At 38.5% G+C, this 12497-nt stretch overlaps 1 protein-coding gene across 4 annotated transcripts in view; it reads left to right on the top strand.

Annotated features, from left to right (window-relative positions):
* Nucleotides 1-12497, top strand: part of DPYD (dihydropyrimidine dehydrogenase) — a 365455-nt gene that overhangs the window by 98998 nt on the left and 253960 nt on the right. For all 4 annotated transcript variants that reach the window (XM_054212158.1, XM_054212159.1, XM_054212157.1 and 1 more), the window contains one exon: nucleotides 457-544. In XM_054212158.1, the coding sequence (XP_054068133.1) occupies nucleotides 457-544 (88 nt within the window). The remainder of the gene's footprint in view (nucleotides 1-456; nucleotides 545-12497) is intronic.

The following is a 12497-nucleotide window of genomic DNA, read 5'->3' on the forward strand; positions in this document are numbered from 1 at the left end:
CTGTGGAAATACTGTTGCTTTTGTATGTCTGATTGTCCAACATCCAAGATCTAATCCACAGTGACACTTCCAGAACTTCGTTAATAAATTCAGATTCACAGCACAGATGTTTTTCAATTATAAAAATGAAACGGTCAGAAGTTTAGCAATCTTGGATTCCAGGAAAAAAATTACTTCTGTGTAATTAGACATTGTTTTCTGATACTTAGACATGTGTAGTCCATATGTTTGTAACTGCACCCTACTAAGTGAAGTCAACAGAATATAAACCATCAGTGTTGAATACAAGTCAATAATGATCATGTAGTGCTTTGAGGTTTTAAATAGAAATTTTATGAAAATGCTCTGTATTATTCCTTTGTGGCTTATCTTCTACCATGTTAACTTGAAAACCTTATGCTGTTAGCGGCATTTGTGTTCCATGTCTCCTTGACACATTTTCTTTTATTCCTGCAGGTGCTTAAAGTGTGCAGATGCCCCGTGTCAGAAGAGTTGCCCAACTAATCTGGACATCAAGTCATTCATCACAAGTATTGCAAACAAGGTAAAAAAATCAGGCTTGCAGTAGTACATGGAAGCAGATAACAACAGTTACCTGCAGTTCTGTTTGCGAGATTGCATTTCAAGGTTTGTCTTTGTAAAGTGTTAAAAAAAACAGTGTTTACAATAGGTGCTTTTGAAGTTCAACAGTCACCTAATGTTTAATTATTTTTGCTGCTGTTCAGTGCCTGTATAGATAGTGCAAATCTATTTCTTCATGTCACTTTTTCTATAAAGTTTTTGGTTTTGATGGTTTTCAAATATACGGATATTCACAAAACTGAGCATGACAATGTAATTGTTTAACTTTGCTGCTACCTGAGGTTTTACAGTTACAAACCTTTTTTTCATTAAAGATAATTTTTTTTCTTTTCAAGAAGTAATTGTAGTTTAAATTTGCTTTGGGCAGAAATTTGGCATGAAGGTGGTCATCTCAAGGAATATTTTCTCGTAGTTTATAGTAAGAGGCTCTGGTTAATGCAACTGTAGTCGTTCACTTAGACTATTAATAAAATACTACAGGAATAAATTGAAATCCCTCTTTGGAGGTACTGTACCTTTTCCATTCTTAGTAGGCTATTATACTATAATCATAATGAAATCTTAAGAACATTATTCTGATTTGTGGTTTACAAATGACTTTTAACAGTCAGAAATAAATAAAGATGACTGCAAAGTTGATATTGCAAGATTAATTAGGCTGTCTGGGGTAGCCTAAAGATGACTGGATATTGATTGCCCCATACCTTTTAAAACTTACTTCCCATCTGTGGAATTATTAGCTGCCATGTGATTTATTTGTCTGTATGAGCCCAACTAGACTCATAATCTACTGGGGGTGCTACAAAGATTTTCTGGCCGCATTTTATGCTCTTACGTGCCTTGCTGTTAGATGCAGCTGAAAGGGCCAACACAGGTAAAGCTGGAGTGAAGTGGGCAACAGCAGCAGTGCCGTGGGCCAGTTAACAGCCACGTTGCTTTCACTACTGGTAGGTTCTGCACCATAACAAGAAACATTAGGATAAGAGGAAATATTAAGATACATGTATCAATTATAACATAACTACGTGTTGATGTGATTTACAGTAATTGGCATTATGCCCAGCATCTGCCTATAGACAGTTTTCTTATATAATCTGTACCCTGTTAGTGCAGCATTTATTTTCATGAATGTAGGCATCTGTTTGCAACCATAGTATAGTATGCGGTATATTGCTGCTTATTACCTCTTCCAGGCATCGTGAAGCAGGTAAACTGAACAGAGAAGATACAAGGCAGTAATGAAACTGCTAGTCTCCATCTCATTGTTTTGCTGCGGTTTGTTTAGGAAAGTATTTTACCAGGATGGTGTTTCCTTATTAAGGAATAGTTATGCTACTGCTTCGGGTAGGGTAGCGTGATGTGTTGTTGAGGAAAGAAAAAAGCCCTTATTATCAACACGTAAAAGCTGGGAATAAGGAACCAGGGAAGATGGACTGAAGACTGCAAGAGAAGATGTCAGAAGAAGTAGTAACACCAGCAGCATCCTGGAACAAAAAATTTGGTGGGTCTTTTAGACTGATAGCCTCAGAAAAACGATGCCTCTTTGTGACTTGGCAGAAAGCGTACATCATTTTAACAGTTGATTCATTCTGAATTCTGTGAATCCATTACAGAGCAGAGAAAATCAAGGTGGGGTGACTGCAGAGCTTTGACAGTTGTATTTTGGCAAAGCTATACTGGAATTATATTAGAAAACTGCCTGAAAGGTGTAAAGTGAAGTCTTTTCCGTGCTGAAGCCAACGGGTACACTCTTACAGATTTTAATAGGGCCAGATTTAAGCATCAGATGGTCACTGAGGTGGATCAACCCTATAGAGTTTTGGCTGTTTGACAATAACTCTTTTAAATCATCTTGGAAGCTGCAGACGCTAGCTAAGACTCTGATTTTGCCCTGAGCAGGTGACCTGATCGCATGCTGTTTTATCAGGAAATTCTGCTTGAGAAAAGAATTGTACTATACAACTCTCAGGAGATTTAACATTCTTTATGGAAAAACCTATGTATCTTAGATTACTGAAATGTACTTATAGCCTTTCTTTTTGGACCCCATCTGTATCTATCTATAGTTTCTGTATCCACTCTGAAACTATTTTTTGTAAAAGGTATACAACTGTTTTGGTAACTGCTTTTACCTCATGTTGATGCCTGATAATTGCATAGACAGCAGGAAACATTCACACACAGGAAGTTTTAAAAAGGCAGGTAGTTGGTTTCTGCTAGCCAAGATGTTGGGATGGGAAATTGCAAGCCTAAAATCAGTGCTGCTTCTGTGAAATCCAGTTCCAAGTGTGTTTATGTGAGTTTTACCACAAAAAAACCCAAAAACAAACCCAAAAAGCTAGAAGTGAGAAAAACTCACAACCAGATATGCTTAGTAAATAGCTGAAGTCATGGGCTGAGAAACAAGGCTAGGAAGTCCTGCATATTTGTGGCCTCCATTTGCTGTGCCTCCTGTAATTCATGTACCAAGCGACTTTTCACGGAAATGAACAGTGCATAGAGGGAACCCAGCCTTGGCTTGATGCCTATGGTCTGTTAAGCTGAATTTCCCTCTTGTATTTGTTTCTGGTGCCTTTGCTAGAAAATATTTCTATTATTACAAAATCTGTTCTTCAGAAAAAGTAACAGTAATTCTTCTGGTTTCCTTTATTAATAGGATTTTTTTCTAGGTATAGGTATGTGCTACTGTTCTTACGCTACTGCACTTTGAAACTCCTTTCTTTCTGCCAAGCAAGCAATAGAACAGGGTGGAAGTTGAGAGAGGGGTACTAAAAGTTGAAATGATTCACCTGAAGTCACGACCCTGGCAGAATCTGTGTGAGGGCGCACTACCATGGCTGCTCCTGCAGTGTCCGCTCCCCTCTTTCATTCTGCTGCGGGGGTGATGGAGGTACCTACACCATATGATTTTAAACCAGACAGAAAACAAGAATGGTGTGCTTTTGAAAACCACACTCGAACTTCTGACTTACAATTTTGAAACTTTTTAATGGAACCAGTAAGTAATTTTTCACTTTATTATTCATTTTTCTAAACTTCTATTGAAATAATCATTTGGATATGATTCAGCAATTTGCTTGCTGAATATTTTTGTATTATTGTCATAAAAGTATTTACCTCACATGATCAAGGATATTTTACATGTCCTTGAAAATACTTTTCAAAATGATAAATCTTTTTTGCTGTTTTCACCTTGTAAATAAACTTTCCTTTTTAATCCAAAAGCTTATAAATATATCTGGTAGCTTCTAGACAAAATAAGTAAGTGAAGCATAGAACATTCAGGTATTTGAGGTCAATAAATCCAGGAAAACGGGGTACTCTTTCTAGGATTATTGAAGTCCCTCTCCTGCTTCTGAATCTTTCTTCATCAGTCACTTAGGAACTCCCTTCAGCAGGTTATCCTTGTACTTGTTTGGAGGAGATTAATTTCAAGAAATTCCTTGTCCTCGTCCCCGTGTAAGCAGTAAGCAGTATTACACGCAGGTATTTATTTAAACATGATTCATTATTAATATAGAGTATTTAGACAGCGGTGTACTGAAAATGAATTACTTTGTTCAGGTATTTAAGAGCTCTGTTGTATGCAGTTTGTTTTGTTGGAAAACTGCTATAGCAATCATAAAAGGTCAGGGATTCTTGTTCTCTTAAGCCTGAGGCTTTTTAGATAGTTACAGGCCGTGTACAATGTGGCTGTTCCGGCTGTTCTGCCGTTGGACCTGAGCTCAGGAGTAGAAGAGGGACAGGGGAGGAGGGGTTGTTTCTGGGTTGAGAGGGTAATTGAATTGCCAGACTCAATGAGCCTTGAGCCTCTTTGAGAAAAAAAGATGTCACTTAGGCTGTATTGTGTTAGCTGCTGTGACTCAGTAGAGTTTAGGCCACAACTTCCATTCTCTTTTTCCATACAAACTGGATTATAACTCCACTTTATAAAGGTACAATCTATTCTATTGTGTCTTCCCAGTCAGTGTTTCTCAGTTCATACAGACCTCTAGCAATTGTGTCTCCCACCAGACTTCAAATTCACCATGTGCACATTACTACTTTTGTTTCTAAGCATCAGACGGTGGCAAACAAGTATTCTGACTTCCAGCTGTCCTCTCTTTAAATACAGCCTTCACATTGTAAAGTGTATATTCCTTGTTTTATAACGTACAAGTGCCATCTTAGTTATTGCCTTCTTTAAAGAGAAAAAACATTAAGGAAAAAAATGTGTTCAGCTGCTGCAGGAGAAAGCTTTGGCTCCCTACCCCTGAACGAATACCAGGAGTGATTTTAGGATTTTATGCCCTCCTTTCCCTGTCTTGATATGTCAAAGCAAGAAGGACTTGGTAAAATGGAGCGCCAGCACCTGTCATCATTTAGGGCTGGCAGCAGCAAATATTGTACAGCAGCAGAAAATCCTACAGCTTCCCAGAAGCGGCTCTCAGCCTGTCCAGCTTTCCTCCTGTTAAGCAGAAGTGTGTGCCAGAGGAAGCTGCCTTTTAGAAAGCAACAGCTGCTCACATGCTCTACCTTTGTAATGTTCGGTGAGATGGTCTGGGAGCTTTTTGTTATCAGGCACCTTTATGGATGAGTAGTCGCATTGAAAAACAACTGTTGGTGCAGTTTAGGCGTGGGGATATTAAGTTGTGTTACATGGCACAGGGTAAGGAGTGACTCAGCCTTTATAGTTTGAGTCTATAATGAAGAATTGGGGGTGCAGAAGTATATTTTGTGTTATCGTTACTCAAAAATTATACTTTGTCCCTGCAGCCGTCTGTTACTAGCTCTCACATTTTTATCTCAAGTCTTGCAGTATTACAATGATTCAACAGTTTTCTTCTTCTTCAGAAAGACCGTCTTGTTGCATATCCCTTAATAATAAAGATAAACTGGTCTGAGCTGACATGTCAGCCTTTTTCTAAGAGATTTTGTAGGTGGATGTAAGCCTTCTCGTGGCCAGCATTTAAAAAAAAAAACACCAAAAACCAACCACAAACAAAAACAACCAGAAAACAAAAAAAACCCCAAACCAACAACGCCATGCTGCCCTCTGGGTAAAAGTTGTCCCTGGACTGTGCAGAATGCCGGCATGGAAATGGGGGAGAGAGAATTGAATGCCAGGAACAGTACAGAGGAAACTGTGGAACACAAGCGTAAGTTTTAGGATTTCAGAAGAATGTTTAGGGTTAAATGAAACCAAGGGAAATGTGTGGGCTTTTTTCAAGAGAGAAATTTGTTTTTTCAAGGGAGAAATGGGAAAGGGAACAAACTGGAAGACAGAGACGGATACCAAGGGATAAGGGCGAATCTGAAGTTAGGGAGATTGAGGGAGTAGAGGAAAAAATGTTTGTGGTAATATAGTGGAAATGAGAAAGAAGGAAATGTGGGTAGACAAAGGAAGGCAGGAGACAAAAAGCTGTGGGATCATTAAGAGAAAATGAAATGAAGAAAAGATTGTAAGGGAGAAAGGGTGGTGAGAGACATAGGATGATGACAGGTGAGAGAAGCAGAATGATGGTTTTTCTGTGCCAGAGGAACTCTGAGTAAATTAACAAAGGACATCTATATGCCATTGCAAAGACTGTAGAAAATCATGAGTCACAGTTCATATGTAAAATACTGTAAGTGGGATACTGTTAATACAATGAAGGATTGTGGAAGTCAGAAAGCTGCTAGCTGATTGGTAATAATTATATACAGATATGCATCACAATTAATCTTTAAGTACTACTTTGAGGCCCCAGGTTTTTGAAAGTGCTGTTTCGTTCAGCTTTCTCTGTTAATCTTTGTATATTTCAGGTCACTAAATGCAAAAAAAACATCTAAAAGAAAAAGTAGTAATGGTGTTAAATTGATGCACTTGAAACAGTGACTTTTCTTGAGATGTCTGTTTGTACTTAGTGTAATGGAATGGCTGACAGCTGGTTTCAGTTGCCATAGTGTAATTATGTAGAATAGACTTTTGCGATGACACTATGTCAATTAAGGAATCTCTCACATTCTAGACTACAAAGGACAAAATGACAGTACAAGATATTTCTTCCGTTCTTTTTCATAAAAAGATAGTGACACTGTGTGAAATTACAGTCCTGTTATGATGACACAAGTCAAATGATGTGAAAGATTTCTGGATTGATTAAAAATCATCAGCATTATAATATAGAATATGTATGATTTGATAAGTTGCTGTTATGTTTTGTTCATTCTTCTTCAGAAGATATTTGGGGGGGGGCTGACAGACTGGGGGCGTTTCTTGTTATATTTGAACTGGTGTGTGTCAATGTGAAAAATGCTACTTATATAACAACGTACTTTAAATAGTGGCTCTTCGATATGTGAAAATATTTTAATCCAATACATCTTGAGTAAATTTTAAAGCCATTGCAGAACATGAACTAGGAAAGGAGGAGGTGATATTTTCCCATATTTTTGCTATGTCTCCCTTTTTTTAAACCAAACCCAGATGAAAAGGGAATTAACGCTTTTTTCTTCTTTTCTTTTAAAGTATTTGCTCTGTCCCAAAACCCTGATGAAGTCAGTGTGTTCATTTTTAATACACAAAGCATAATAATGCATGTTCTTCATTGTTTTTGAGAAAACGGCAATATCAAAACACCCTGATGCATAATGAATCTATATAAAATGCCCTTGAACTGAATTGAAAGAAAAGATGCTATAAGCATTTCCTGATAGTAAATGCAATTTCTTCTGGTCTCTCAGTATTGATCCTATGTGTTTTAATAGTTTTTTTTTCAAGTAAAAAACAGTCTCATTTGCATGCAAATTACATAATGCTTCCAAATGATACATGTGGAGATCCTCCTCTGCCTGGTTTCCACTGATTATTGATGTCTGTTTAAGGCTTGTTTTTGTTCCCCGTGTTAGCAATGTAGTATTTATTGACGTTTTGATGTAGGAAACCGCAAAACATCCTATCCAGTTAGATTAATTTATTTCTATGAAAGTGCACAGGAAAAAAGATTCTATGAACAAAGGCATGAGCAGACATTTATCTCATTAAAAAATTCAGAAACATTCTAGTTTTAGACTTGCTTCCTCTGTGACGTCTGTAAGAAACTAGCCATCTGAGTCATCTTATTATTTCGGCATCTGAAAAAATTACTCCAAACTGTTAAGGTAGCTTGTATCATTCCATGCCCTGGAGTAACTTTGTCATTTTAATATGGCCAGCCGCCCTTTAATTCTGATCCTTTCTCGTGTACAACATGTGGTGTGTAGTTACCAGCTCGCCAGGTCTGCAGCTCGTGTCTATATTTGTGTGCAGCCTCATGTCTATTGTGTGTGTCACAAAACCCTGGTTTTGTGAAATAAAAGCAATCATTATTTTCTTATAAAATGTGAATATTCTATGAATATTTTACCTTTAATGTCACTGGTAAATTTATTGATCATTAGTACACGTTTTCAGCTTGAAAAAAAAGTTATGTAAGCACAAAGCATTCATGTAACTAAACATTTAAGATACTGTACATAGACTACAGTACCTATACTGTCAGCTCTCATTTATTACTGTAGCAACACAATGGCTTGCAGTTTGGTAACACAGTTTGTATAACACCACGTAGTGTAACTTACTAGACTATACTGTATTTCCCTGCCAGTTTTTGTCAAGTATTGGAAAACATTTTTTCTAATCATGTTTGATATGTTAGCTAATAAATCAACACAGTAAAGGCAGGATAAATGATTAAGTAGAATGGAAGGATAAAGAGATGAAGCAACTCAGAGCCGGGCTCCTGAAGTCCTGCCCATAGCCCAGTCGCCGTGCTGGACTGTGCCCCGGCTATCAGGAAGGCTGCAGGTGGGCTTGCTCTCGAGCCACTGCACGGAGTCATGGTAGCAGCACGTGGCTGTATCCTTTCACTGGTAGTGGACAATATCGATGGCAATAGGAACAGTGGTTACACTGGTGCTGTAGAAGGTGGAAGAGGAGAGTTAGGGAACTGCAGCTCTTCTGTGAGTATGTTTTAAGTTTACCAATGGTAAAATTGTCACAGGGTGACTTTTTGTTGGCAGACAGGGAAACCAAGTCAGCATTGAACGTGTACTTCCCTTTCATATTTAGAGGTGTCCACTTCAGCACACTTGGAGCACACTAGTGCAGAAGACCTGCTGCTCCCAAAGAGAAGTGGAATACTTTCGACTTTGGATGTGACTGTCTTTTAATTTGTCATTAAAATTTTTTTCAGGCGTTAAGACTAGGAGATATATGCTCTTTGATACAGTTTATCTAATGTCTTAATATTTCGCATGGTCACATATATCTTTTGTTACTCTCATTTGAAGAGGACAGCAGCAACTCATGATCGTGACAGCAATATCTCAAAACTTCCCAAAGCAGGACCCTGCCTTCATATACTCGATTGCGTTTCCTCTAAATTAAGAGTCCAGCAGCAGTTGGCCTTACCCCCATTAGGACTTCAGTCCCAGACTCCTCTTTACCAAACTCTGGCATGATGTTCTGAGACTGGTTTCCCTAGATATCCCCTCAATAAGCCATGATCTCAGTCCTATACCCACAATGACCCTGGTCCCACGTCTCTGAAGTCACTGGCTACTTTAACATACCCTGTCTTTCTGTAGCATACATAGCTGTGCTCAAAGTTTGGTTTGAGCTTGCAAAACATGTAAAATGTGCCAGCTGTGTTGACGCTGCCTGTAGTGGCATAGCTAAAGTGTGAGGATATCCTTTACAGAGATGCATTAAAATTAATTTTAAAAAGGAATAGCTTAACAGTTTTGCATTCTTGGCATAATAACTAGCGCTGTATATCGATTTTAATTGTAAAGCCTAAAAATGTAGGAAATCCTTAATGAAGTTACTTAAATGGAAATGCACATTGTTGTAATTGTTTCCATTGAACCGGAGTTGAAGATAAATAATAAATAATAATCCTGGACAACACAGGAAGGGAGAATATAACTCTCATAGGTAGTGAAATATCAAACTGAACAAAAATTCTTCGAAAACCATTTTGTCTGAGTTAGTGAGAAAACTCCTCGCTACTAGTTTGTAATTATTCCTTTAGGGTGGAAAAAAGGAATGGCTAGATGTAATTGCCTGGGGAACAGACATCAAGTGCCACTTAAGATGCTGTAGGGTATGTAGGCTGGTCTGCGAGTGCTGCTTCAGAAAGATGTGGGTCTCCTGCATTGATTATGTCACCTCTGGTGTCTGCGTGGTTATCGATGTGAGCAGAGAACATGCACTCGCAGCCCAGAAGGCCAACCGTATCCTGGGCTGCATCACAAGAAGCGTGGCCATCAGGTCAAGGGAGGTGATTCTGCCCCTTTACTCCACTCTGGCGAGACCCCACCTGGAGTCCTGCATCCAGCTCTGGAGCCCTCAGCACAGGAGGACCTGTTGGGAGCGGGTTCAGTGGAGGACCACAAAAATGATCAGAAGGATGGAGCACCTCTCTTATGAGGACAGGCTGAGGGACTTGGGGTTGTTCAGCCTGGAGAAGAGAAGGCTCCAGGGAGATCTTATTGTGGCCTTTCAGTACCTAAAGGAGGCTTATAAGAAATATGGGGAAAGACTTTTTAGCAGGGCTTGTTGTGATAGGACAAGGGGTAATGGCTTTAAACTAAAAGAGGGAAGACTTGGACTAGATATGAAGAAGACTTTTTTTTACAATGAGGGTGGTGAAAGGCCAGGTTGGATGGGGCTTTGAGCAACCTGATCTAGTTGAAGATATCCCTGCTGATTGCAGGGGTGGGTTAGACCAAATGGCTTTTAAAGGTCCCTTCCAACCCAAACTATTCTATGTGTCATCTTCAGTATAACTAGACTGCTGTGTTTTGCTGCTGAATTGAACTTACAGTGTCTTCACTGGCTGTTTTTAGCCGCTCTAACAATCTCTAGCATATCAAAATAGTATCATTCATCTGGAAGAGCAAAAATATTTGCTAATACGTACAACTTCTGTTTAACTAATACTTCTTTACATTGGAATAAAAGTGAATTGAGGGATGATAAAGTGCGTTATCGGTCACTGCAGACAAAATAGTTGAAAGTTCTCCTGCAACAGTTGTGTAAAGGGATTGCCTTTTCAGCCAGGATTAGAATATCAATGGATTTTAATAGTGTCTAAGAAAATCTTATGAAAGTACACCCAGGTAGCTTGCTTGTGTTTCCAGGCGATGGGCAGGGGCTCAGGCAGCAGTAGACCAGCATCTGTAAGCAAAAGGTACAGTTACGTCTAAAAATACATTTCTTAAACATTGTCACTCTCTTGGGGATCTCTAGCTGTGTTTATAACACCTGGTTTAACTTCAAGAATTTTATGCTCAGTCTTTTAATATGCCTTTGGTGAATTTGAACTTCCCAAACCAACGTGTTGTTACCCGTTGTTTGTTATATTGTCAGATCTTGACACTGCTCTTTTTATTCGTAACTGGATTCTTGCTCTGTGTGGCATAGCATTCACTTTTAATAAACACTTGTGTGTACATTAGGCTACTTGACAGACAGTAAGCCACAGGCATTGCATAGGGTCTGCTGTGACCAAGTACTTCGTGTTGTTTGAACACTACATCTTCTGGCTGTTCCGAGCCAGCTGTCCCGGGACAGAAAGGTAAAGATACTTGTTATAAAAAAACAGTTTCATGTTCATGATGATTATTGAAGATTAGATATTGGAAAAGGTGGTGGAAGAGGAAGGAGACATTTTTTAATCTCTCGTTATTGCTAGCTTGGAGAAAGCTGGAATGAGATCCCAGCGTTAATTCCTCACTGAAGAAACTTTTGTGGAACCTCAACCATGTGCTAATTCGAAGGGGTTCTGTATTGTCTTCCGGCCCTTAAAGGAAACTCTAGTATTAACCCATCTTCATGGACTTTCCTTCGTGAAGCTTTTAGAGTGGGTGGGAGGAGTGGTAAAACAAAGAAATAACTGGAATCTATGATTAAGTAAACTTCTATATTGACTATACAGAAGAAAAGATAGGATGTGAACAGTTTGATTTAATTTCACCATAGTTTCATAAGTGTAAATGTAATGTAAATGCGGAACTTACAATCAACAGTTCTCCCTCTAATTGAGACTTCAGTTCACTCTTGGCATTTCCTTTGATGCTCCTTCTTAAGTGAAATTATCCAGTCTAAAAAACTTGTTTTCTCATGCGTCAGGCACTGGGAGCTTGCTAATGTCCATTCCTTAGATTTTTATTATGGAAAGAAATCTTGCTAGCTCTCATGTATCAGGAAACTGTTCCTTTTCTGAAGACGTGCACTGAATATTGAGAAGCTGTGAAACTGTGAATAGTACATAACTTCTTTAATCAGTTGCCTGGTTTGCTATTTAGAGAAACAGGAAAATAAGTGTTTGCCCTGATCGGTATGTGGTTGAGGAAAAAGAGTTCAAAAAAGAATTCAGTAGTGCAATATCTACAGGTAGCTACATAGGAAACCTTCTCCTCTTCTCATCACGGGTCTGGGACAATTGGCACTACTGATCTGGTGTGAAGGACAGGCATGTCCGCAGAGATGGTGTGCAGAGATGTGCAAAATAAGCTTTTCATTCTCTGTGTCATAAAGAACTGATAATCTGACTGACACTTCCTGGTCAGACCTCCTACAAGGGTTACAACTCAGCTGCCACCCAATTGACCTAGAAATGGAGAAAGTATTTAGAAGTACATAATGCAGACACAGTACTTTGCGAATGTAGATTTGTTAAGCCACTAAAAATGCAGCAACCACCTTAGACTGAAGATGCTTTTAACTATTTTGCAAGCTAAAAAAAAAAGTTTTATCTTTTGCATAATCAACAATTTTGCTGACTTTCTTTCCAGTGTCTTTCACATAATGCTGTATAACACGTTGGTATATTTAAATAATGTCAGTGTTATTTAACATATTTATATTTATATTTTATTCTACTATCTAGTTAAAGAAGAAGTATTTT

This window comes from Rissa tridactyla, chromosome 8 (genome assembly GCF_028500815.1).
Source record: "Rissa tridactyla isolate bRisTri1 chromosome 8, bRisTri1.patW.cur.20221130, whole genome shotgun sequence".
Classification (NCBI taxonomy): domain Eukaryota; kingdom Metazoa; phylum Chordata; class Aves; order Charadriiformes; family Laridae; genus Rissa; species Rissa tridactyla.